The following is a 27,899-nucleotide window of genomic DNA, read 5'->3' on the forward strand; positions in this document are numbered from 1 at the left end:
CTGCCCATCAGCTTCATTGGAGGCCCTTGAATTTGAGTACTTTGAGAGAGGGAGAAAAAGTTGTCAACTCTTTCCACCCTGTGCATAATTATTTATTTATTTATTTATTTATGTATTATATTTCTACCCCACCCTCCCTGCGAATGAGAATTTTATAGACCTCTTTCATGTCCCCTCTTAGATACATGGGCTCCACTTTCGGCAGGAGCTCTTTGTCCTCCAGAATCCCTAGTTTCATCCTTAAGAGAGTTTAAATGTACACCTTAAAAAAAGTAATGAGGGAAGAGGCCCTCGGAACCAGAAGGAAACTGTAATTCCCTGAAAGGAAAGAAGTACCAAAAAAAAAAGCTAGAAGTACTCCTAACTTTCATTTTGTGAAGTTAATGTAAGAAAATAAGCTGACAGGACTCCTGACCCCTGTCTCTCTGCTTTGCATTCTCAGGTCATCAAATCTTCTCTTTTGAACAAAATGGAGCTAATAAGAAAGCACTTACCAAACAAGTCAATACCCGCTGAACTCAACGGCAATACGGCTGAGCTAAAAGGGGATCTTGACCTGGCCAAGACGCAGATTGGAATGACTGAATCGCTTCTGAAAGCTTTGTCTCCCTCTAACACCCTGGAGATCTTTACTAAATTGGAGGTACGCCAAGCTGGCAGGGAAAAGAAAACCTCCTGGGCTCCTTCTGTCCTTGTCAATGGCATTTCTCCCTCCCTATTGGCCACCCTCAATGCCTTGTTTGGAGCTGGCTAACTCTAATACAGGCAGGCTGGTGCAGATGTAAGCCATGGGGGAATTTCACAAGCCCTTTTAAAGCCGTTTTTAAGCCGTTATTGTACCGTCTTGAAGTAAACCGGTACAGGGCTGCCATTTCACACAGCCTTTCCCCTACCGGCAAGGAGCCGTCTCTGAAGCGGTTTGGCATTTCAGAAGCACCGCTTTGTTTTTCTGCCCTTTTTCATCTGCGCGGGCGATCTCTGCCCCCCCTTTTTTGAACATTCATTTTAGAGTGCTATACTGCTATAGCGCTATAACACAACACCAAAACAGTGCAATAACGACCCCACTGGAAGACCTGGACTCCACTGGGAAACAAGTACCTCATTGGATACAGGCTTCAAGCGGGAAATCAGGGCATCAGTGATTGGTGTGACAGATGTTGCTAACCCTTCCATGCCCACTGTGAGTCAGGTGGCAGATGTAGCCATCTCATGTATCCCAGTGGAATCCAGGCATTCCAATGGGGTTGCTATTGCACTGTTTTGGTGTTGTGTTATAGCGCTATAGCAGTATAGCACTCTAAAATGAATGTTCAAAAAAGGGGGGGCAGAGATCGCCCGCGCAGATGAAAAAGGGCAGAAAAACAAAGCGGTGCTTCTGAAATGCCAAACCGCTTCAGAGACGGCTCCTTGCCGGTAGGGGAAAGGCTGTGTGAAATGGCAGCCCTGTACCGGTTTACTTCAAGACGGTACAATAACGGCTTAAAAACGGCTTTAAAAGGGCTTGTGAAATTCCCCCATGGCTTACATCTGCACCAGCCTGCCTGTATTAGAGTTAGCCAGCTCCAAACAAGGCATTGAGGGTGGCCAGTAGGGAGGGGGAAATGCCATTGACAAGGACAGAAGGAGCCCAGGAGGTTTTCTTTTCCCTGCCAGCTTGGCGTACCTCCAATTTAGTAAAGATCTCCAGGGTGTTAGAGGGAGACAAAGCTTTCAGAAGCGATTCAGTCATTCCAATCTGCGTCTTGGCCAGGTCAAGATCCCCTTTTAGCTCAGCCGTATTGCCGTTGAAACTCTCTCAACCCCACCTGCCTCACAAGGCGCCTGTTGTGGGGAGAGGAGGGGAAGGAGATTTTAAGCCTCTTTGAGTCTCCTTAGGGTAGAGGAAAGCGGGATATAGAAACCCACTCTTCTCCTTTGGCTTTTTCCATGGTTAAAGGTGGGTCAGCACCAGCCTGAACACACTAGGTTTTTTAAATCAGCTCTGAATACCTTCAAAATACCTTGAGTCCAAGTGAGAAAGGTGTACTATAAATAACATAAATAGAAGGAGCTGGGTATGTTTAGCCTGGAGAGGAGACTATTAAGAGGTGATACAATAACCATCTTCAAGTACTTGAAGGGTTGCCATTTAGAGAATGGTGTGGACTTGTTTTCGGTTACCTCAGAAGGTCAGACAAGAATCAACAGATTGAAATTAAATCAGAAGAGCTAAACATTAGGAAGAACCTCCTGACAGAGCAGTTCCTCAGTGGAACAGGCTGCCTCCGGAAGTGGTGGGCTCTCCTTTTTTGGAGGTTTTCAAACAGAGGCTAGGTGGCCATCTGACAGCAATGTGGATTCTGTGAATTTAGGCAGATCATGAGAGGGAGGAGGGCAGGATGGGTTGCCTCAGTGCTTAGTTCTTGTGGCCCTTTTTTACATGCCCAGGGAAATGCTGATTGCCACTTTGGGGTCAGGAAGCAATCCTGGAGGTTTTTTTGTCATCTTTTGGGCATGGAACAGCGGTCACTGCGGGTGTGGAGGGGGAGGTATTTGTGAATTTCCTGCATTGTGCAGGGGGTTGGACTAGATGACCCTGGAGGTACCTTCCAATTCTATGATTCTAGATAAATAGAATAAATTTAAAAAGTGGTGAAGAGCAAACTTTGGCTGTTAAGTGTTAACCATGGTTAAGGTATCTGCTGAAGGGAGCTTTGATACTCCCAAAATATCGTTGGTCTCTAAGGCGCTATTGGACTCGAATCAAAGTCTTCTATTGCAGACCAGCATGGATGCCCTATTGAAACTATCTTTCCAGCCAAGGCCAAACAGACCATGGTTAAGGTGGATGCTGATATAATTCTTACCATGGTTAAGGTGGATGCTGATATGGTGTCATACTTGTGTTTAGGGATGGGCACAAACTGACTTATGAACTAAAATTCATGATGAATTTTGGCCGGTTCGTGACAGGCTGTTATTTCCCCAGAAAGCACTTTGGGTGGCCAGCTAAAAAATCATAACAGTCTGGTTTGCGAATGGGGCGCCTCACGAACCATGAACTGAACCACATTTTTCCAGTTCATGCCCATCCCTAACTTGTGCCCGAACATTAATAATAATGAGTGTCATCAAGTCTCAACCAACTTATGGCTGACCCCCCCTCGTGGAGTTTTCAAGGAGTGAGACTAGCAGAGACGGTTTTGCAATTGCCTGCTTTTGCGTAGCAACTCTTGACTTCCTTGGTGGTCTCCTATCCAAGTACTAACTAGGGTGGACCCTGTTTAACTTCCGAGATCTGACAAGCTTGAGTTAGTCTGGACTATTCAGGCTGCTCAATACTTTTATTAGGGTGTACCATCCTTGGGAATGTATTAAATTGACTTTGCATTTTACAGTTATAGTGCGTCTGTTCTTCTCCGTAAGCGTTTCTGAAATAAACAAACAAGGATTAGATCCTTGAAATGAGGAATAAAAAGCAGATCACACTGCTACAATTGAGTAAAAACTAGAGAACATTTTAGTTTAACTGCTTTGATGAGTGTTCTGAAATTAGTCAGTGTTGTTTTTTTTAAATTTTTATTACATTCAGAAATTAAAAATTGAAATAATGGTACAGCAACACCAGTAAAACAAACAAAAAAGAACAGAACAAAGAAAAGGGCCTTAAATTATATATAACAAGTATAAAGTTCTTTTGGAATCTCTCTGTTCTTTGCCAAATAATTTAAAATAGGGGACCAAGTTTTTTTAAACTTGGAAACTGTTGCTGGTGAAGACAAATGATTAAAATTAAAAGTTAATTTAGCCAAAACATATTGTTCCCAAAGTCTGGAATGCCAAGCCGAAACAGATGGGGCTGAAGGTGATTTCCATTGAGAGCAGCTGCCAGTAAAATACCAATAATCACTTGTTTCCATATTGGTTAAATCATCATTCGGAAGTAATCCCAGAAGTAGATGTTCAGGTGTATCATCTATTTGGATCTGAGTAATCGTATAAATTGTCTTCAGCACCATATGCCAAAAATGCTGAAGCACTGGACAGGTAAGCCAACAGTGGAGGAGTCAGTTTTGAAGTTGGTAACTATACAAGGCCGGGGTTATACCAATAGCAAATAATAACGTTTCATATAGGCTTTTGTTAAATGCGCAAACATTTATCTTTTTTTAAAATATATTTATTGAGTTTTTATGCTTTATAGACACATAAATCACAACAAACATATCCTTTCTCGATACATCACATTGACCAAAAGATATTTTCATTATACAGAATCCAATTCTAGCTTCTCTCTAGTCTTAGCTCTCACATGATAACACTCATTGTTCTCACAACTTATTTTAAACCAATTATCCTGTCCACTTTTCGTTGCTCCCTTTTCATATCTGAGCATCAGAACACCTTTTTATCAAATCATCTGCTGTTTTTCTATTGATCACTCATATTAATTTCTTCCAGTTTTTCTATCCTATATAAGGAAATCATTCTGATCGCATACCTCATTAGAAGACTCTAGTCATGGAGGCCTATAAGAGAATCATATCTATCAAGTCTCATATCATTTAATATTACAGGATTACCACCACTAATTTCCATTTTCAACTTATAATAATATGATCATAACCAAAGTAACAAAATTCCTATATATCCCTATTCTCCAACACTAATTTAACCTTACACCCATTAATTCCCCAGCCTCAGCAGAGTTATTACTTCCCTTCCCAACCATATATACCAAAACGTTTATACTGTTATAGACAAAATCTCAATCATAAACCATAACTTTACATTTAAAATTGTCAAATCAAAATTTCAAGTACACAGATTTTATACTCTCCAATCATACCTCCAACACTTAATTTATTACAACCCTTCTCACTGCACTGAAAAACATAACAAAGCATAATTTCCTCACCCCCAAAATAAGCTATATAACACTTCATTTAATCCTAATGATTATTACTTCCATTACCAACACTAAAATTCATTTCCAATTACAGTCAAATTATCCATTAAACTTGACCAAAACAAAGCTTATCAACACAAAATTTCAAATATGCAGTTTTATATGAGGGCGATCTGGCTGCGACATCTGTCACCCCATTGATCGCCAGGGTTGATTCGGCTGATCTGGCTGGCTAGGCGGGTGTTCCCTACCTCCCTCACCGCTCCATGTGCGTCCCTCCCGAAGCTGCGCGCTCGGTGGAAGAGGACGACCATCCCAGATAGAAGGAGTGTACCGTTCTTCGGTCAAGGGTATATGATAGCTGCGCTCCCCTGCTAGAACCTCCAAACAAGCTCATGCTCGCAAACATTTATCTTCATATTTGCTTTCTGTTAACAAGTAACATTGTTCCACTTCTATTGTTTTTTGGGAAAAAATTAGGAACTACATCAAAAGATTCTTCAACAAAAGCACCATGTGACATCGCTCCAGCAAAAGACAGGCTGTTTGAACCCAGACGTGATCGAATTAAACAAGCAGCTTAAAAGTGTTACTGACTTATTTAATTCAAAGAAGCAAATTTTCCAGGATCATTTTTCCACTCTCTTGAACTGTAAGTGGGAACATCATTTTACTGCTAGACCTCCCACGCGTAAAGCACCTCTTCACAAACTGCCTGTTTAACTAATAACACAACGTTTAAAATGAATCTTTATTGGATCATCTCAATTTGGGTTGCTTTTTGGGAGGGGGTGAGTATTTGTGTGTGTGTGTACCTGTGTGTGCTTGCGAGCCTGGAAGTCATGGTGAATTCTGGCGACCCCTAGTGGGGCTAGGACATTTCAGAGAGGTGGCTTGATATAACCTGCCTTTGAGTCCTGGCCCTGGTATCCCTTGTAGGTTTCCCTTCTGAGTACTTGCCAGAATTGACCCTGCTTAGCTTTCGAGATCTGACGAGATCGGGCTTGCCTGGGCTATTATCCAGGTCAGGGCAGATGATCTCAATTTGGAAGTGCAGTGGTTTGAACTTCAAAGCGGCAATCATCTCCTTGTTTCATTTTTGCTATTAATTACCAGCTTTCAATTGTTAAAAAAATATCTTTAGCCCTTTTCATTGCAGAGTTACAGGTTGCTTTTCCTTTTTTTCAAAATCTTTCTGCAGATCTGTGTAAGGATTTTAATGACTGGTTCAGTGGAACATGGATGTCTCTGAAGGAGTGCTTTGATCCCCTGGAAACAAAAGCGCTATTAGAAGAGAAGCTTGAACAGCTGAGGGTAAGGCCTGTGATTTGGAACTGCGTCTTCTAGAGCAGTGGTCCCCAAACATCTGAAATGTGAGGAGCTGTGACTCCATGGTACAGCATCTGCTTTGCATGCAGAAGGTCACAGGTTCAACCCCTGGTATTGTCAAGTTCTTGAACAAACCTACTCCCAACAACACTCTCTTGGCAGTGATTTGTTTATTGAGAGATGAAGATGTTTCAAGCAAAGACGATCTGTGTCAGAATTTACTCGCTTGGCGCCAGTTCTGGTATTTTACATAATTCAAACACACACACACACACCCTTGTGACCAGTCCAATCACACCAATACATCTAGCCCGCCAAAATCTACTGTGTACCGTTAGCCCTCCCCCAGCACCTGCAAGCATAGGGATAGATTATCTAGCAGTGTCTGGTACCCAAGGTCAAAGCATGCGTTCTTCCCATTCTTTCCATTGAAGGGAAGCCCTGCATAGGTGCAGTTACAAGCTATCGCTATTCTCAGCAAAGCAGTCTCCGCACCCACACTCTCACATGCTCACAGACTCCCCCCTCCCAGCCAGAATAAACAGGATGATAGGCACACAGTTAAGAAATGGTGAGACTCGATAGCCCTGCACAAGCATGGCAGTGAATGCTCATACAATCCTTGTACAATATAGACATTAGGCCTTCACAGACAACCCCTTGTGTGGTAACCGTTCTGCCATCTCATGCCTCAAATTGCTCCCTTTTCGGTCACGACACTGAGTTTAGATGCATCATTGATATATGGTCATTTGTGGTTTCTGTCCAGAGCTTCCTTGCTTTTGAAGGCAAAGGCGATGACATCCATGAAGTGGAAACTCTTCTGAGCAAGGTGAAGAACTACCTGACCAAGGCCACCGTCAATCAACTGAGCATCTGGGTGAGAGACCAAGAAGCAGAGGTGCAAAGACTGACTTCCAAATGTCAGGCGCGAGAAAAAGAGCTCCAAGCAACTTTGCAGCAATTTGCCAGGTGAGAAGACTTTTGTGATCTAGTACCACATTTCCAAAGAATATCTTCCTATAGGGACCAGTATACCACATGGAGCAGAGGTCCATCTGCGGCTCTTAGCCACAAAGTATAGATGGGGCACTCTGTCTTGGGCAGTGATGCTCTGTATTCTTGGTGCTTGAGGGGCCACAGTGGGAGGGCTTCTGGAGTTCTAGCCCTGCTGGTGGACCTCCCGATGGCATCTGGGTTTTGGCCACTGTGTGACACAGAGTGTTGGACTGGATCAGGCCATTGGCTTGATCCAACATGGCTTCTCTTATGTTCTTATGAACACTAGGTAGATGGAACACTATATCTGGGGCAATGATTCTCTGTATTCTTAGTGCTTGGGGGACAACAATGGGAGGGCATCATGCCGAACCTCTGCCATTCACAATAAACCATACTGAACTTGATAGACCAATGGTGAGACTCGATAGCCCTGCACAAGCATGGCAATGAATGCTCATATAATCCTTGTACAATATAGACATTAGGCCTTCACGGACAACCCCTTGCGTGGTAATTAGGAGCAGATGTGAGCGGCTCCTCTGCACTATCAGCAGCTTGTGAGCGTCACACCTATGCATGGAGGAGATATCTGTCATCCGCTCCCTCCTTGTGATCAGGCATGTTTGGAAAGCAGCATCCTTGATTATGGGGACATGATGTACATGTGAACCCTTCCTCTGCCACCCTCTTGAGCCAGTGGTCATTTGGATCCAAGGGTTGACTGTCAGTGCTCTCATGCCCACTCCCACTGTCCATGCATTTGGTCAGTGCAGGAAGGGGCTATACACGGAGGAGCTATTGCTTTACTCTGTGCACACGCTGAGTAATTTTTCCATTACATTCGGCACATGTAAGGGGGAACACACAAATTAAACCTCCAGCTACCGGTCCCCTGGTTTTATTTTTAAAACAAACATGTATCGGCTCATCCTAACCAGCAGATGTCTACATGTACATGGCAGATGTATGAACATTCAATGGAACATGTGCACAGGACTAGTAAAAGCTTCACGTGGTCGTGTATGTGTAGTGATTCCGCAAGCATTAGTATTCTCCTGCCTGAAACCACGCTTTCCCAGTTGTGGTGCCAAACTCCTTGCAATGATTTGTTAGAACTCCTGGGAATGGTTTTTCGTCGCTTTTGCATCGAATTGCTATTTGCCAGAGGTTTTTGCAGCTGTATAAGAATGCTCAGTAAAATGTTGCATCTATGTTTGCGTTCCTCTTTTTAGGCTAGAAGAAGACTTCAGTGCTCTAGAAGAATGGCTAAGTCTTCAGGAAGAGAAAGGGCAAGAGGGCCAAAAGGATAACCCAGAACTTGAACATTTTTACCAGATCCTGCTAAAACAGAGGTACCCTGTTTTTGTTATAGATGCCCTTTGTGTTCTGCTTTGGAGACAGTTCCAGTGTAAGTGTAGTAAGTGATTTCCCCTTTTATGCTCATGGAAGGTGCAAGCACATACTCAGACGTCATGTGTCATTCCCCATGCTGGTGACAAAACAGAGCCGCTTAAAAGTTTCCAAGGATAGCTCTCCCACTCATCTACCTGGAAGTTTGTTCCATAAAGTGGGAAGAACCACAGAAGGAGCATGGCCCTTTGTTGATGTCTGGTGGGCTGCCTTTAACGAGGGGATACCTTGAAAGTGGCAAACTGAAGACCATAGCTGGAGCATGAGGACATATGGGGAGAGATGGGGCCTTTAGATATGTGGGTCCCAGGCCATAAATCTACCTCACAATGTTGTCATGATGACCAAATGGGTGAAGGGAGAACCACGTATGCCACCCTCAGTTCCTTGGAGGAAGGGTGGGATAAAAATACGATGATTGAAACCTCACATTGGGTGGTTGAATATTTGAAGTGGTAATTTCAGTGTAAATTAAAAAATCGTTATTGAAGCTTTCTTATTATAAAGGCAGATCTTATACGCAGCCTATTAGTTGCCGCAAAGTCTCTAATTGCATCAACCTGGAAATCTCCAAATGCTCCAACTTCCAAAAATTGGTTCAATAAAATCTGGGATCATTACATTATGGAGAAGATTACTGACCGATTGCAGCAATCTGAAATCTATCCCAAATCATCTAATTTTAGTGAGAAATGGCTTCCATTCTTTGACTACGTCCTAACAAATGAATGCCAACCGCATAACCCAGTATATCTCACTCTCTTGCACACATAATACTTGCTCCACTCTCTTGACACCTAGTACTATTATGAATTTAAATCTTTAATGATTAATCGTGAATTTTTGCAGTATCTATTAGACTTCATATTTCAAACCCACCAACATACTTTAAGCTGTTGTCACTTAGAATTTAGTTCATGACCTGTTTAGTAGTGTTTGTTAATGTTTGTACAGATACATATTACTAAAAAAGAAACCATTTTGTCATTATGAATCGTAAAAGATGTGCACCTATCCTTCGATACGTATTCTCATGCTTGTAAAGTATTAAAAATTAACAAAAAGATTAAAAATAAATAAATAAAGGCAGGCATAACTAGGAGTGGCAGGAATGGTAAACTCTCCTGGGAGTCTTAAAATCTAAATGGTTAACTTTTGGCTTTGGTACTATAGGCCCTATACTATAGCCCCTCTTGAGCCCAACTGGCCACCAACCAGTTGTCCTGACTCGGTCCAGACCGCTTCCTCAGCCCTCCCTGAACCACTTCTCTCAGATCCCTTAAGAAGTGATGTATCATTTGCGTATGACACTGTTGTGTTTAGCTTTTAACCGTCTGGTCACTGTCCCTTTCCTTCTGAGGAACTCACTAAACCAGGTTATTCCAGCCCCAGTTATCTGTTTAACTGTTATTTGGCTGTCCACACGCAGAGCTACTGAGCTGGAGCTCCTTCAGTTAGCTGACCAACTTAGCTCTCCGTCCCACTCACTAACGGCTTCTTTCCAACTGCCAATTCCAAACTGACTGGTCCATTAAATGCCAATCACTGAGGGTTCCAAGCTAAATGCCACCCCCCACTCAGTCATGTGACTCAGCAGTGTTCAATGCTCCCTCTAAGCTGTGGAGTCTTGTGAGCAAAAATTCTACTTTGTGAGCTACTGGCATTAAAGCTGTGAGCGAGCGATTTGGCTGCTGCATAAATTAGCTTGCTCTGGAGCCATCCTTCCTGAGCAAAGACAAATACGTGTGAGCCGGAGGCTAAAAAACTGTGAACTAGCTCACACTAACTCAGCTTAGAGGGAACAATGGCAGTGTTCTGTGTTTACTTTCTGCTGGTCCCAGATTTTCAATTCCGTCACAACAGCAAATGAATAAATGGTATGATCTTGAATTGTATTTATTGTTTGTTTGCTTTTCCCTCAGGGAGCCATTTGATTCTTTGGCTTGGTTGGCAAGTTCTTTGAGGCAGTCTGGCTTTTCAAGCGATGAAGTGGTGCTGGAATCAACAGAGCTGGTTGACCGGTACAAGACGTTGCTCAGCCACGTACGTAAAAACCTTGGGGTTTCTCAGGCACTTTCTGTGGAAGAAAAGAACTTTGAAGAACTTGCCCAGAGCACACTCTCATGGGTGCAAAGAGTGAAAGATTCCATCTCTGAGCTGATGTATGAGGAAGCCAAGATGCCATTGGAAGAAAAAGTGAGACAGATAAAGGTACTGGAACATTTACTTTTATTTACTAGTGCTGGGGTCAATTTGTAGAAGAAGAGGTGCAGGGGCTCATTCGCATAACTCATTAGCATAACTTGTTTGCATTTGCCACACCCCCTGACATCACCGGAAGTGTGTCAGAAGGCAACACCCACCGTTCAGGCTCCACTGGACTGTTTTGGATTACTAGCTATTGGGGGGGGGGGAGTGCAGATCTGTCCTCGCAGAGGAGGGAGAGCTTTTACCTGAATAAAACTTGGCCTTAAAGGTGCCACTGGACTGTTTTGGACTGGGGGTCGGGCTCTGCAGCTTGCCTGGCTGCTTCTTGCTCTGACTGCTATTTATAGTCCTTTTCTGTCACACTGAGATTCAGGGTGGATTACATAATGTATGCCAGTACAATCAATAGGATGAGGCTGGTTGAAAGTTCAGTCAAATCACAGCCTAGTTATGGTGACTTCACAGCGTTTTCAAGGCAAGAGACAACCAGAGATGGTTTGTCATTGCCTGCCTCTGCGGAGCAACTCTGGACTTCCTTGATGGTCTCCCATCCTAGTGCTAACCAGGGCCAACCCTGCTTAACTTCTGAGATGTGATGAGTTCAGGGCCATCCTGGGCCATCCAGGGTCAGGGCCAATAGGATGACAATTCTGTTAGTAAAAAATTAATAAAGAATTTTAGGTCGGTAATCGTTTTGGTCTGTAGTAGAAGAGCCGGATTTGAGTCCATTAGCACCTTAAAGACCAACAAGATTTCCCAGAGTATAAGTTTTAGCTAGGGATGGGCACAGACTGAACCACGAATTCATCATGAATTTTGCCCTGTTCTTGGTTTGTGAACAAAAGCTCATGATGGGTCTGACGTGACAGATTTCCGCAAAGTTTTAAAGCCGTTCATGGCTGTTCGTGGTGGTTTGTGGATGGAGCAGATAGCAGGGGTTTAAAGGGACTTTAAAACCCTGTTTTCTATTCCCAGTGAAAGCTGGGAAAACAGCTGAGCAGTGGGGAGGCACTCCTCGCCACTCAGTTGTTTCAAACTGTCTTGTGCAGTCCCTTTAAACTTTAAAGGGACTGCAGAAGACAGCCAAAAACAGCTGTGTGGCGGGGAGGCACTGCCCACTACACAGCTGTTTTTTTCAGGCTCTCTTCTGCCATCCCAAAGCAGCTGAGCAGTGGGGCGTGCCTCTCCACCACACAGCTGTTTTTCAGACTCTTCTGCAGTCCCTTCAAAATTTAAAAGACCGCAGAAGACAGCCTGAAACAGCTGTACGGCAGGGAGCAACCTGCTCACCGCTGCTCAGCTGTTTTTTGGGGCTTTCGGCAAACCCAGTTGAAAGGGGACCCCTTTCAGTGGGGTTTGTGGGGCCACGAACTGGTTCGGTTTGCAAACAAACTTCCTGGTTTGGTTCGTGTTTTTGGTTTGTGGTTTGCCCACGCACCACAAGCCGAACCGCATTTTCCCATTATGTGCCCACCTCTAGTTTTAGCCCAGAACTGAATAACCCAGGCTAGCCAGATCTCATCAGCTCCCAGAAGCTAAGTTGTCCCTGGCTAGTAGTTGGATGAGAGACCTCCAAGAAATACCAGGGCTGTGATGTGGAGGCAGGCAATAGGAAACCACCTCTGAATGTCAATGGCCTTGAAAACTCCACAGGGTCACCAGAAATCAGCTGTGACTCAATGGTATGTTCTACCACCACCACCACCACCAAGTTTTTGAGAGTCAAAGCTATGACAAAGGAGCTTAAACTCTCAAAATTTCATACCCTGTAAAATCTTGTTCTTTGAGGTGCTACAAGACTCGAATCTTTATCATCTAATAAACAATAGGGCTAGAAATGCAGAAATCTGAAACAAAGCACAAGTATTACACGTGACGTGTTAAACAATGCAAGAAATGGTATGACATCAATAGAAATATAATGCAGTGTGAGCTAGATAAAAACATACGGCAACATGTAAATGCATATTCGTGGTAGAGTCGCTCGTGTGCTATCCTCTCACCCTTGAAGAAGTTGGTCGAGTGTACCCATAATGCTCTGATGTTCTAATAAACGATCAGTCCACAGGACGTGGACTGTGCTTTCGATTAATGGGGAGAGAGAGAAAGCGTAGGAAGTGCTTAGCAACCCACTACCAATTGAATCTGAATCAGGCCTTGGATTCTTTCATTTCCACATCTGATATTGAAGTCAGTCCTTCAAGGCACTTAGGATCAAGGATGAGAGACGCTATTAGTTTGCTGAGACGAAAGAAGAGAAGTGGCTGATCAACAAAATATAGTCTATTGCAGGGGTGTCAAAAACATGTCCCATGGGCTGGAACCGGCTTGTCCAGGGCTCTTATCTGGCCCGCGAGCAACTGGCCATTACCTTTGTTGCCAAATGACAGGCTGTGCATTATGTCCCTGTATATTGTCCCAGTGCTAATGTGGAAGGGGCGGTGGAAGTGGGAGGGTGGGCATAATGGAGATACTGTAAGGAATTGCTGTAAGAGTGTAAATGTTTTAAGCATGTTTTGTATTTTGAGTAAAAAAATAGTATCATTAATTGGGTTTGCTTGTGTCCTTGAGAAAGTTGATATCTCCTGTACCCAGCATTACATTTTATAGCACACATGGGCCCAGCCTGACAAAGTGACATTTATGTCAGATCTGGCCCTCATAACAGATGAGTTCGACACCTCTGGTCTATTGGCTTGTTTTGTGAAAGGAATGACCTTTGATAAAGTTTTCCATTTTGCTGTCTGAATAGCCAGGTTGTGTTCATTGGTTGCGTTCACCATATTGGTGGTAGAAAGTGCTGTCAAGTCACAGCCAACTTATGGCAAACCTGTGATGGAACAGGCCTGTTCCGTCTTACAGACCCTATTCTGCCTGCCCCCTCCAATTCCCAGAGGGTGCTATTCCACTTCCTGCCACTAGGGCATGCTGCCACCACCTGCACAATTTAGGGATACTGAATGAAAGGAACAGGGCTCTCAATTCCCCTTTCCAGTTCTGAGGCCCGGCCTCAAGGTTTCCTGCTACTCAGCGCCTGGTTACCACAGGGACCTAATTCTTTCTTTGGGGGACCCCTGGAGTATTGGCAGTGGGTGCCTTTACCGCTTGCCTTCCCCCCTCCTGGGACTCCCCTCTTAAAGTAGTGTGGTCCTAGGGCAGTTGGGGAGACTATGCGGTCCAGAGAATACTACTAGCTTCAAAGACTAAAATATTTTATTAGAAAGTGAAGAAAAAGGTTACAAACATACTTTTAGCACAGCACCAGATCAGCAACCAGAAGAACAAAGAAAAGTTAGTGAGAAGCGCATTGTCTTTCCCTGATCCTAAAAACATACTCTACTAGATGTTGAAATAGAGCAGGCAATTCCAAACTTACTAAGTTACAGGATGTTCTAAGGATGTCTCATTACCTAGGGTTTTCAAGGCAAGAGACAAACAGAGGTAGTTTCCCATTGCCTACCTCCGTGTAGCAACCCTGGTATTTCTTGGTGGTCTCCCATCCAAGTCCTGACCAGGGCTGACCCTGCTTAGCTTCCAAGATCTGACAAACTTGGTCTAGCTCGGGCCGTCCAGGTCAAGGGCTCACCCTGTGGTTTCTCCTCTAGACATGTTGTGAAATACATCAAATAATTCATTTAAGGAGCTAATATTTAGCCCCTCCCCTGCCCTATAAGAGCACAGTTCAGCTTTCTTGATTGAGCGGCAGAACAAAAGGGATGGGGCATACGCATTTCTGTGTGAATGTTTATGGTGAGCGGCAGGATACCTTACCATGGGGACTGACCAGGATCAATGCACAAAATCAGTTTGCCTTCAAGCAATTTCTTATAATGCAGGAAATTGTACTGCTGAGAGATGAAGGCGACACGAAGCTGCAGAATGTTGCGGCTCTCGGGGAACACTTGAAGACCGACGACAGGAGCAAGGCGCTGGCTGTTCAGCAAACGCTTTCCGGCGTCCGAAATCAGTGGGAACACGCTATGGATCTGGCCACTGACTACCTGAGGTAACACACAGACCTTAGAAGGAAGCTTGTTGTACAGCTTGAAGGAGCCAAGTCCGGCCAGCTTCGTAGTCAGATTTTCTTAGGCTTAAACCATTTGTTTTCGGATCTAGCTCCCACGCAAAGTGATGCTGCTGACGGTCAGGGCTTGGAATAGGAACTCCAGTGGAGCGTAATGCTCACGTTAGGCACAGTGCTGAGCGTGACAAGCTCCTGTGCCGCTCCAGATTGGGAGTGTAATCCAAGTTCAAGAAAATCTCGTCTTCAGTCCTCCTCTCTCCTCTCTTCCCACCTTCCTTCTACCCTGTCCTGTTTCCTTGTTGGGGTGGTAGTGGCAGCTGCAGACATGGAACTGGGAGGAAGGAAGAGTCTTTCTCTCTGTCCCATCTGATGAATGGAGCTTTGACTCTCGAAAGCTTACACCCCTCAAAATCCTGTTGGTCTCTAAGGTGCTTCCAGACTCAAATCTAGCTCTCCTTCTTCGTCTGTTTCCCCCTCCTCTCCCTTCCTTACAATGAAAGGCTAAGGAGTTTTCAGTTTTTCATTATTATTTTTTTTAGAAAAAGAACCAAGGCAGGGCTTGACAGAGGTTTATAAACCAGAGCATATACATGCAGCGGTTCTTGGACAAGGGGGCCTGAGTAGAAATCCGCAATCATTTGTGAAACTCACCCGGTGGTCCCGGGGAAAGTCCCTGGCCCTTTTCACATTACCATTCAAATCCGGATGTTATTTGTTGTTGGCCCGATTTTGAGTAAAGCGATACAGGGATGAGGGGTTCATGCAGTGATCTTCGTTCCGTTAACCTCTGTGAAGCGCAACGGTCATTTCAAACAGTGCTGCTTTTTCCTCACCCTTTTCTGCCACATGATCTTCCTCAGACTTTTTAAAAAAAAATGTTCTAAGGTGGGCGCTATAGCACTCACCTTAGAACGTAAAAAAAAAACGTCTGAGGAAGATCGTGCGGCGAAAAAGGGTGGGGAAGAATGCAGCCTTGTAGGAAGTGCTGTGGACATTTTAAACAGCACACCACAGCGACTCAGAAGCGCAACGAAGGGATTGAAAACGGAAAGAAGATTGTAAGCTGCTCTGAGACTCCGAGTGAAGGGTGGGGTGTAAAAAACCAACTCCTCCTCCAGACCTGTTGGCAGCCCTAACTCTAGAACATTTCCTGCCGTACATCTGTCAGCCTTTGAGTTGCCGCAGGGTTCTTTTTTGTCTTTGTTCACACAGCCCAGAAGTTCTGTTTCTTAAAAGACATGAGGTATTAAATTAAAACCATCACTATTCCACCAACGCCCTATAATTTCCGCATATTGCTACTGCTGGTGCGGGCACCGTTGGAGGGAACGGGACGTTTTTAGGGGACGGCAGGGCAGTGGGATATGCACTGCTGTGACTGTCTAGCTATGCCATTGAGAACACCATCTTGGTTTTAAAATCTTAACATCTGGAATTGAATAGGGGAGCACCGAAAATGTTTTTATGATATCTATTTAATTGTCTATTAATTGTCTATTTGTAATCTAACATTTTATATTGTCTTATTGTTATTATCTGGCATTGTGCCCTGTTAGCCGCCCTGAGCCTTCGGGGAGAGCGGGATAGAAATCCAAATAAATAAATAAATAAATAAAATCGGTATTGAGTTCTCCCTTCACCATTTCAGGCATCAAGAGCAACTCCAATGTCAAGTGGAACAAGACAGGCAAAGAGAGGAGGACGTCAGGGCAGCACTGTGGGAACTGGGGCAACAGACACAGGAATTAAGTCTCGATCGTCAACCCACCTCACCGGAGATACAGACTCGGTCAACTGAACTCCTACAGGAAGCCGAAGGCTTAAGCAGTTTGTTGAATGAATTAGAGAGCCAGCGCAGTTCCATGGGGAATGGTGCCGAAGGTTCCTTTACTGAAGAATCACTGATGGAGTTAAAACATCTCCACAACAGTCTCCTTAGCCAGCTGCAGGTTGGTACCATGGGAGAGCTAGTACAGGGTCATGGCTGGAGTGGTGGACTATGGTTAGGGAGACCTGAGTTCAAATCAGCTATTAAGGTGACTGGGACTGCAGTCATACCCACTAAACAATCCACTTTCAAACTGGATTTTGCTAGTTCACACAATGAAATCCAATTGGAAAGTGCACTGAAAGTGCACTGAAAGTGTGATCGCAGCCTGGGTAACCTTCAGTCACTCGTTTGGCCTAACCTACCATGCAGGGTTGTTCTGAGGATGAGAAAGAGAAGAACCTGACACTGAGCCGGTTGTAGGACTGGTGAGAGAAAAGCAGAAGGTTGAGAAGGTTCTTAGCTGTCCATGTTTTAGATGAAACCCCCTTAGGGATGATCTGTGACTTCTCATTTGAGATAAAGATATAGATATGACTTAATTGAGTGAAGCTGCAGGATTGAATCACTTCAGATTTAAAGGGGAACAGGCATGTTTGAATTGTTTCTCGTGTTTTTAATTAAAAAGTCATGCAGGTGGAGAAAAACAGAATCAGGGGATGGGGAATTCTAGCTTAGCCTTCACCCTGATGTGCTGGTTCAGTGTATGTACAGGGAATTATTTTCGTGGGAATCTTATGAGGAAAGGTTAAAGCGCTTAGGGTTCTTTAGCTTGGAGAAACGACAACTGAGGGGTGACGATTGAGGTTTATAAGATTATGCATGGGATAGAGCAGGTAGAGAAAGAGGTACTTTTCTCCCTTTCTCACAATACAAGAACTCGTGGGCACTCCATGAAATTGCTGAGCGGTCGGGTTAGAATGGATAAAAGGCAGTACTTCTTCACCCAAAGAATTCACTGCCACAGGAAGTGGTGGCGGCTACAAGCATGGACGGCTTCAAGAGGGAATTAGATAAGCATATGGAGCAGAGGTCCATCAGTGGCTATTAGCCACAAGGTATAGATAGGGGCTCTGGGGCAAGTGATTCTCTGTCTTCTTGGTGCTTGGGGGGGGGGGTCAACAGTAGGAGGGCTTCTAATGTCCTGGCCCCACTGGTGGACCTCCTGATGGCACCTGGTATTTTTGTGTGACAGAGTGTTGGACTGGATGGGCCTTTGGCCTGATCCAACATTGGTGTCTCTTAAGTTCTTATGTTCTTATATGTTCTTACAACCAAGTTTATCCCCCCATTTGCATGATTCAGTCCAAAGATAATTTTACCACTTCATCTGTTCCTTGTGTGAAGTAGGACCATAGACTACTTCTCAATGAAGTAGGGCCATAGAGACCCAGTTTGGTGTCGTGGTTAGGAGCGCGGACTCTAATCTGGGAGAACTTGGTCACAAATTCTGTTAGAGCTGTTAGAGCTGTTCTCTCAAGGGCTGTTCTTGAAGGAGCTCTCTCAGCCCCACCTACCTAACAGGCAGTGTTCCCTCTAAGCTGAATTAGTGTGAGCTAGCTCACAGTTTTTTAGCCTCTGGCTCACACATTTTTGTCTTAACTCAGGAAGGATGGCTCCAGAGCCAACTAATTTATGCAGTAGCCTAACCGCTCACTCACAACTTTTAACTTGTGTTCAGCCTTTACATCCCTCCGTTTCCAAACTATGCAAACAGCAGTGCTTGAAGGCCAGTATACCAAAACACCAGCAACTGAACGCCTTTGTATATGTGGTGGCTCAGTTCCTGAAGATCTGTGTCAGTACCTGCTGGATTGTCCACTCTATTTATCCCCAAGAAAGAAGTTTCTTGGCACAATCTTAGATAAACTGGGCCCCTGCTCCACATCCAGAAAAATTATAACTTTACTTGCAAAAGTTGAGCCAGAGTATTTGCACAAGGTTGCACTCTTTGCCCTAGCAGCAAAGAAAATCTGAATTAAGTTGACTAATTCTTCTCTTACTAAATAGCCAGGGCTATGTTAAAGTATATAAGGTCCTTTTTAGTAATTTTATCCCAAACCTTTTATTTATTTTGTATGTTCTAGTTTTTATCTTGTATTATTTTATCTTGTATTATTTTAAGCTTGTAACCAGTTTCATGCTGGACACATATATATTTTTATTTCCTGTGTTTTAATGCAGATCCTATTCTGTATTTTATAACTTTTATTGTATTGTATTGTACTTGTAAAAGCCATTGGCCGTATGCAATAAATCAAAATGACTGAGAGAGCTCTTTGAGAACTGCTCTTGAGAGAACAGCTCTGAGAGAACTGTGGCTTGCCCAAGGTCACCCAGCTGGCTGCATGTGGAGGAATGGGGAATCAAACCCTGTTCTCCCAGATTTTGTCCACTGCTCTTAACCACTACACCAAACTGGCTCTCATTTAGCCATATGAGCACCAGGAGTGGGGAGGAGAAAAGTATATTGCCTATTGCCCCTGGGATTCTGCTCCCTAGTGAGTAGTTCCAACCTCTGTACTACACCATGAGAGCCAATGTGGGGTAGTGGTGGGCATGTCAGGCTAAGACCAGAGAGACCTGGGTTCAAGTCCTCACTCAGGCATCGAAGACTATTGGGCTTGGGCTGGAATTGGTCCTTTGTCCAATCACTCTCAGTCTAATCTGCCTTTATAGGTTTTTGTTGTGAGGACAAGATGGCAGATGGGAGAACAACGTAAGCCACGTTGTGTGTGCCAAGTGCCATTGAGTCACTTCTGACTTGTGGTGTCCTTATAAATTAATGAGCTCCAGAGCATTCTGTCGTTAACAGCGTTGCTTAAGTCTTGAGACTGAAGGCCCTGGCTTAGTTTTATTGAGTCAGTCCATCTCATGGAAAAGTGAGGTGCAAATACCTTAGTTAATAAATAGACTTTCCCCGTGCCATTACTGTGAGTGGAGGAGAGGTCAGAGAGACTCATGCTCCACCCATTGAACATAAGAGAAGCCAATGTTGGATCAGGCCAATGGCCCATCCAGTCCAACACTCTGTCACACAGGGGCCAAAGATACCAGAAATACCCAGGTGCCATCAGGAGGTCAGTCATAAGAACATAAGAGAAGCCATGTTGGATCAGGCCATTGACCCATACAGTCCAACACTCTGTGTCACACAGTGGCCAAAACCTAGTTGCCATCAGGAGGTCAACCATAAGAACATAAGAGAAGCCATGTTGGATCAGGCCACTGACCCATCCAGTCCAACACTCTATGTCACACAGTGGACAAAACCTAGTTGCCATCAGGAGGTCAACCATAAGAACATAAGAGAAGCCATGTTGGATCAGACCACTGACACATCCAGTCCAACACTCTGTGTCATATGACAGCCAAAACCCACGTGCTATCAGGAGGACCACCAGTGGGGCCAGGACTCCAGGAGCCCTCCCACTGTGGCCCCCCAAGCACCAAGAATACAGAGCATCACTTGTCCCAGCCTGTGAGTTCCTATCTATACCTTGTGGCTAAGAGCCACTGATGGACTTCTGCGCCATCTGTTCATCCAGTCCACTCTTGAAGCTGCCTATGCTTGTAGCCACCACCACCTCCTGTGCCCTGGGCACAGAAGACAGCCTAGTGGGGGTTGCAGGACATTAAGTTTTCCCATGTAAAGGAACATGGTCATGGAGTTTGGATGCAAATTTTCTGAACCCTTGTAGCAACCACTACCTAGAAGAGGATGCTTCCATGTGTGGCCGAACTGCATTAACATTTCAAAACTCCTTGAATTCCAGAACATGGCAAAACTCTTGGAAGGCCACGACGAAGAGCGGCAGCGCTGTGAGGAACTCGCAATGCGCTTGAGGGCTACACTGAAGGAAGTCTTGGCGCCTTCCGACAGGGCGCAAAAGCAGGTCAGGAGAAGCTTTTCAGTTGGGTTTGGAAATGGGATAAATCCTAGGATTAGAAGTTCCAGGGCTCTTTTTGTAGAAAAAGCCCAGCAGGAACTCATTAGCATACTAGGCCACACCCAATAGCAGGAACTCGTTAGCATATTGGGCCACACCCCTGACAGCACAGCTCATTAGCACATTAGGCCGCACCCCCACGTTACCAGAAGTGTGGTCATCCAGCCACACCCACCTTTTGCTTCTTATTCTGTTGACCTTGTTTGTTGTCCAAACCCAGGGCCTTTTTTTGTAGCAGGAACTCCTTTGCATGTTAGGCCACACACCCCTAATGTAGCCAATCGTAATGAGTTTCTGCTGTTGGGTGTGGCCTATTATGCTAATGAGTTCCTGCTGGGCGTGGCCAACTCGGGAGCCAGCCGGAACTCTGTTCCTGTGCGTTCCTGCCCTGATTAGAACTGAGGGGCCTCAGAGAGGCAAAGAGAAACACTGCCTCTCCCTCACCTCCGGCCAACACCACACAAGTCCTTGCACGAGTTTCCACAAGTCGGTAGGGAAATGTGGTGAAGAGGAAAAGCCAGGGCTGGTTTCAGATTTTGGGTGGCCCTGGGTGGAGAGTGCCCAGGGCCCCCTTCCCCTTCTCGGCCCCCCACCAACTCCCCCTTCTCTTGCCTCCCTTTCCACCCACTGACCCACATACCTTTGCATCATTGCCCCACCCCCTCAGAAGCCCTCTCACCACCCGAACTCACAGATTCCTTGGCCACCCACAGTCCCCTGCACTGACTGTGTTAGGTAGCGCATAGACTTTGGAGTATGGATGGCCGTGTGCTTACAAGAAGACGCATCTGGGACGGGGAGATGATTAACACCCGAATGGGGAAAATACCATTTTTTCCCCCTTGCACACCCCTTCTCGTTATTTATTTATAATCAAATTTATACCCCGCCCTCCCCGCAAAGCAGGCTCAGGGCGGCTTCCAACAACAATGCAATACAATACAAGAAACCAATACAAGGTAAAAGGATCACATTAGCTTCAACCAGTCACCGGGATCAAAGTAGTTTTAAGCATTAGAAAATGCAATATAAATTGTATGGTCTTGGGATCTCTCTTCAGCTCTCCGTTGCAGTCAGGAAAGTGTTTCATTATCTAGAGCACTGGTTCCCAAAGTAGGCAGTACCATCCCCTGAGGGTGCTGGAACGATCCAGGTGGGTGCAATTGGGTGGCATTGAATACAAATAAGGGGGTGGTGGCAGCATAAAGAAAGAAGAGTCCAGAACCTATCTAAAGCAGCCTTTTGGCGGTAGGCCAAATAAGTTTGGGAACCTATGATCTAGAGTTTGTCTACGCCCTTCCTGTATCATCAGGGTCTTTGTGGAAGCGAGTCCCATTGACAGCTGCTGAGGTCTTGCAATTTTTGTTTGTTTGTGTGTTTTGGTTTCCACTGAAAGGTCCAGCAAAATCCTCTTGGCCCAATGGAACGTATGTTACAGGAGATTGTAGCCTTAGTAGAATCTGTCAAGCAGAAGCCCTCCCTGTTGCAACAGAAGTTTATTAAGGATGGGACGGACACGCCTCAGTGTCAACCCAAAAAACGTTTCAAAAGCAAACATGAATGGACGGAGCAAGAGGCCTGGAGTATCCACAATGATGCGGTCAAACAAAACAATGGATTTTCTGATAAAACGAAGACCCAAGAGGTGATTGATAAAACGAGGGAGACAGACAAACTAGTCATTTCTGATATTCCCATTGCTGCTACTGAAGATAGCAATCTGGAAGAAGGCCTTGTCGAGTGGCAGGAAAGATCGGTAAGTGCTATGGGCTGGGGATACATCCTTGGACCTGCCCCATTAAAAGGAAATCGAGCCAGGCCTTTCCCCCAAGCTCCTGTTGTGTCTATTTTTTGTGTCAACTGGATGATCAGCTGCCAAATCGGCACTCCATTTCCCCGGTTCGGTGTAGTGGTTAAGTGCGCGGACTCTAATCTGGGAGAGCCGGGTTTGATTCCCCCACTCCTCCACTTGCAGCTGCTGGATGACCTTGGGCAAGCCATAGTTCTGTCAGAGCTGTTCTCAGTTCCAGAAAGAGCTCTCTCAGCCCCACCTACCTCACAGGGTGTCTGTTGTGGGGAGTGGAAGGGAAAGGAGTTCGTAAGCCGCTCTGAGACACCGAGTGCGGCGGGGTCTAAGTCCAATCTCCTCTTCTTCTTCTTCTAACGTGGATGTGTATTGGCTTTTGCTTTCCTGATATATTTGCCTCCTCGATTCCAAATGTCTGGCTTTCAGCTGCTGAGATACGTACTGTCTTCCCCTTCAGAGTGTAGCTGTAGAAATATATTTTATCCTTGGATCCAGCTTAAGTTCACTTCAGGCCCATTCATGGCTGCTCAGAACTGAGCTTTTGATTGGAAACCTACAAATCCGGCTAATTAAAAGTTCACACGTCCTTCAGGTCGATTGTACCCGAATGTTATAGTTCCCTCCAGACTTCTTCAGCATGTCGCGGTACCATTGTTCTTACACTTGTTTTAACAGGGTTTGGGGTTATTTTTGGAAAATGCAGAACCCTCAATATGCAGACTAGTGTGATAAAGCAGTAAAAGGACTTTTTTTCCCCCAACTAGCCAGGCTTTGTATTTACTGGGAGAGATCTAGCATTATTTTTATGTGTGTACTGTACAATGGGAACTGACTGGAGAAAAATTATTTACTGATTTGCTAGGGCGTTTCTGTGCTGCTTCGCTCCCCAGAGGAACCTGAAAGCAGCTTACAGAAATTTCCAAAATACAAGTCTACCAGTTTACATAAACCACGGTCGGGTCCAGATCTTCACCCCGCTGGCTAACACAAGCCCCAGGCGGTGAGCTGTGTCTGAGAGCCAAGGGCCAAGAGCCCTTTGGGTCCTACCTTTTGGCTTGCACCCGGAGTTTACTGTTCTCTGCATCAGGGAGATAGGCTCTCCAGTGTCCAGGCAGTGGCTAGAGATCTCCCAGAATTTAAACTGCTCTCCAGACTACAAAGATCAGTTTCTGTGGTTGCTTTGTAGGGTGGATTCTATAGGCATTATGCTCTCCCAAGGTCTCTCCCTTCCCCAAATCCCACCTTCTCCACGCTCCCCCCCTAAAATCTCTAGGAATTTCCCAAACCAAAGCTGGCAATCCTCAGGGAGACCAACTGAAAATTAAAATTCTTCTCGATATGGTAAATACCAGAGAATGGATGCAATATTTAATTAGGATGGATTTTACTACCTGAATCTTGCTCCTCCACCCTTGGATGACTTTTTGGATCAAAACCTGATCTATGCATATTAAACAGGAGAAAAATTTGTTTTGTTCCATCTTTTGAACCAATACTCGTTTTGTGTTGTATTGGGAAGACATTTTACAGGACACATTTTGTTCATTCTCGTGCCTTGTCAGGCTGAGCGATATGTTTATGCCTTAGCATCTTCTCCGCAGAACTTTGCTGAATTAATTCTTTAATTTTGCTGTCAGCTGAAGGAAAATGCCCATGGAGTGAAAAATCAAACGGCGAGGGAAACTACGCAACATTCCCAGTCGTGGCTGATAAGTGAAGAACAACTGCTGGGATCCATCTCCACTGACTCTGCCAAAGGCTTAAGTCCGTTAGCTGAGGTAATGTAAGACCTTTCCCTCCTAGTATTCGGGTTAATTATCTTGGTATATTTATTGGCTGCGGTCTGGAAGAGTACTCAAAGTGGCTTACCACAATTAATATTGTTAACAAGATTAAAATAAAAGCATAAAAATTGTATTAAAAATAAACATAAGAACGTAAGAGATGCCAATGTTGGATCAGGCCAAAGGCCCATCCATTCCAACACTCTTGTCACACAGTGGCCAGAAATACCAGGTGCCATCAGGAGGTCCACCAGTGGGGCCAGGACATTAGAAGCCCTCCCACTGTTGACCCCCCCCCCAAGCACCAAGAAGACAGAGCATCACTTGCCCCAGAGCCCCTATCTATACCTTGTGGCTAATAGCCACTGATGGACCTCTGCTCCATATGCTTATCCAATTCCCTTTTGAAGCCATCCATGCTTGTAGCCGCCACCACTTCCTGTGGCAGTGAATTCCAAGTGTTAATCACTCTTTGGGTGAAGAAGGACTTCCTTTTATTGGTTCTAATCCGACTGCTCAGCAATTTCATGGAGTGCCCACGAGTTCTTGTATTGTGAGAAAGGGAGAAAAGTACCTCTTTCTCTACCTGCTCTATCCCATGCATAATCTTATAAACCTCAATCATGTCACCCCTCAGTCGTTGTTTCTCCAAGCTAAAGAGCCCTAAGCGCTTTAACCTTTCTTCATAGGGAAAGTGTTCCAACCATTTTATCATTCGAGTTGCCCTTTTCTGCACTTTTTCCAAAGCTATAATATCCTTTTTAAGGTGTGGTGACCAGAACTGCACGCAGTATTCCAAATGAGGTCGCACCATTCATTTATATAGGGGCATTATGATATTGGCTGATCTGTTTTCAATACCCTTCCTAATAATCCCCAGCATAGCATTGGCCTTTATAAAATAAAATAATAAAGTAGCGAAACAAACCCCAAAAAAGGCAAAAGAATGTGTAGGTAAGTGCCGCCAAGTCGTAACTAATTTACGGTGACCCCGGCAAGGGGCTTTCAATACAAGTGAGAAGCAGGGATGGTTTTCTCCCGAGACCTTTTCTGCCTCCCCCCCACCCACCCTGTGATAGAACTTCTTTCCATTAAGAAGCAATTGGCATTTTGGCAACTTTTGTCCTGAGAAGTTTCCCTTCTCTCCTCCTCCTTCTGAACACATTCTTCTTAACTATTTATCAGGGGTTAAAAGGCAGCCTGGTGGAAAGCGACAATTTGCAGCGCTCGACAAGTCAGAGTGGAAAGAGGGCAAAGAAATCCAGACAAGCGCCGGCGGATAATCGTCTTACCGACAAGGCTCGGCCACGACAGCAGGGCTATCAAAAGCAATTGCAAGCGACGGGCGGGAGGTCAGAGGCGCCTCAAACCACTTTGCCGTTAATGAATGGGAAAGTAATGGGGGCCGACCTCGTTCCCTCTCGGGCTACCCATCAGTCCCCGGAAAGCAAGGTAATAATCTTCTATTGTTGCACAACTCCATTGAGGATGTTCTTAGGTGCTGTTACCGATCGCTGGTGGCTCTTCAGCTGTCATAGCCCTTGATCCAGTACGCCAGAAGTCTTAAGCCTCTGGTTTCTGGTAGAGATGGGATGTGGGAACACTGTTGCCTGTAGCAGCTGGTCGGGGCCCAGTTCCAGGTTTTGTGGGTCTCTGGGCAGAGAGTGCTCAGGGAGCCCTCTACCCTCCTCTGCCCACCACCGGGATCGCCGCTCGCCCTCCCTTCCTGCCCCCACCCATGTACCGCGTACCTGACTCTGCAGCCTTCCCCTGCTTGCTCACGACTTCCCACCACCCACGCCTACCTGCATGCCGTTTTCTTAATAGTGAGGGAAGAACACGCAGGCGGGTAGCGGAGGCGGTGTGCAATGGGGGGGGGGAGGGTAAGGGGCAGTGGGCCCTTCCAGGTGTCCCACCTCAGAGTATGCTGACCTCAGCCCTGCACTTGGTGTCATTTGATGTGCAGCTCAGTACATAATGGAAGTTTCAGAGGTTGGCCATGTCCCTGTTGGTCTGCGGCAGAACAGCCAGATTCGAGGTTTGACCCTCGAAAGCTCGTATTCCGAAAATTCTGTTGGTCTCTAAGGAGGAAGAAGAAGAAGAAGAAGAAGAAGAAGAAGAAGAAGAAGAAGAAGAAGAAGAAGAAGAAGAAGAAGAAGAAGAAGAAGAAGAAGAAGAAGAAGATGTGGCTAATAGCCACTGATGGACCTCTGCTCCATATGCTTATCTAATTCCCTTTTGAAGCCGTCCATGCTTGTAGCACCCACCACTTCCTGTGGCAGTGAATTCCAAGTGTTAATCCCTCTTTGGGTGAAGAAGTACTTCCTTTTATCTGCTCTAACCCGACCACTCAGCAATTTCATTGAGTGCCCACGAGTTCTTGTATTGTGAGAAAGGGAGAAAAGTACCTCTTTCTCTACCTGCTCTTTCCCATGCATAATCTTATAAACCTCAATCATGTCACCCCTCAGCTTCACTACCCAAAGGTGTCTCAGAGCGGCTTACAAACTCCTTTCCCTCCGCCTCCCCACAACAGACACCCTGTGAGGCAGGTGGGGCTGAGAGAACTCTTGACAGAAACTGCTCTTTTTCAAGTACAGCTTTTATCAGAACTACGGGTTGCCCAAGGTCATCCAGCCAGGTTCAAGTGGAGGAGTGGGGGAATCAAACCCGGTTCTCCCAGATTAGAGTCCGCACACTTAACCACTACACCAAACTGCTACTGAACTCGAATCTAGCTTAGTGCACAATGTGGTTTCCGTCTGTAGCTTGGGAATTAGCATTATTGTTATTTTTGTCAGATTATTTGTGCTCGCCTTCCCTCTGTTTGGGTCCTCGGGGCATTGCACAACTATAGCTCAAAACCATCCTAGACGCACACCAGCAGAACAGCACCTGGTAAAAGAAATCTATGCTATGTATCAAAGCCCGCAGAGGAAAACAGTAGCTATCGGCAGGGTCATTGGTGCCAAATTTTGGACTTAGGCTGGACAGTGTCTATTCTAAAGGATAATGACAAGGGCAACAAGATGGAGTGTTTACTGACTGTCCCCTGGCAGGTCTACAGGAGGCTCCTCTTTGCCTGAGGAATCCTCTTCTCCTAAGGAGTCCATGCTATCCCTGAGCCCTGGCTTGACCCATGACACCTTGAGGACTAACCACTTTGGTGGTGAGTAAAAACAAAGTAGTGTTGATTGAGAGGACTTCTTTGTGTTTGCAGGGATCCGTGGTGGAAGGAGTTTCCCAGAAAGGTCTTGCTCCACCCGAAAACCAAGCAATTGCCAAATACACTGAGATGAAGCAGAAGGTCAATGACATGAAGATCCAGGTTGCAGAGCTGGATGTTGTGTTGGTGAACGACCAACTGGGAGAGATAGAGGTATGGGAAACAGCAGATTCACTCATCTACTGATTGCAGTTTTAATCTTCAGCAGGCTAGCCTGATCTTGTCAGGTCTCAGAAGCTAAATGGAGTCAGCCATAGGGCTCTTTTTGTAGCAGGAACTCCTTTGCATATTAGGCTACACCCCCCTAATGTAGCCAATCCTCCAAGAGCTTACAGAGTTCTTCTTACAGGGGCTACTGTAAGCTCTTGGGGGATTGGGTATATTAGGGGTGTGTAACGACATGAAGATCCAGGTTGCAGAGCTGGATGTTGTGTTGGTGA

At 45.3% G+C, this 27,899-nt stretch overlaps 1 protein-coding gene across 1 annotated transcript in view; it reads left to right on the forward strand.

The window, feature by feature from the left end:
• Positions 1-27,899, forward strand: part of LOC107120783 (nesprin-2-like) — a gene marked incomplete at its 3' end in the record, with an annotated part of 122,056 nt that overhangs the window by 30,030 nt on the left and 64,127 nt on the right. Inside the window, exons 13-22 of the mRNA XM_015423551.1 lie at positions 443-643; positions 5,372-5,543; positions 6,093-6,205; positions 6,990-7,192; positions 8,455-8,574; positions 10,555-10,828; positions 20,469-20,588; positions 22,039-22,398; positions 25,419-25,685; positions 27,454-27,612. Coding sequence (XP_015279037.1) covers positions 443-643; positions 5,372-5,543; positions 6,093-6,205; positions 6,990-7,192; positions 8,455-8,574; positions 10,555-10,828; positions 20,469-20,588; positions 22,039-22,398; positions 25,419-25,685; positions 27,454-27,612 — 1,989 coding nt within the window. The remainder of the gene's footprint in view (positions 1-442; positions 644-5,371; positions 5,544-6,092; positions 6,206-6,989; positions 7,193-8,454; positions 8,575-10,554; positions 10,829-20,468; positions 20,589-22,038; positions 22,399-25,418; positions 25,686-27,453; positions 27,613-27,899) is intronic.

Source organism: Gekko japonicus, unplaced genomic scaffold, assembly GCF_001447785.1.
Source record: "Gekko japonicus isolate JY-2015 unplaced genomic scaffold, Gekko_japonicus_V1.1 scaffold3438, whole genome shotgun sequence".
Lineage (NCBI taxonomy): Eukaryota > Metazoa > Chordata > Lepidosauria > Squamata > Gekkonidae > Gekko > Gekko japonicus.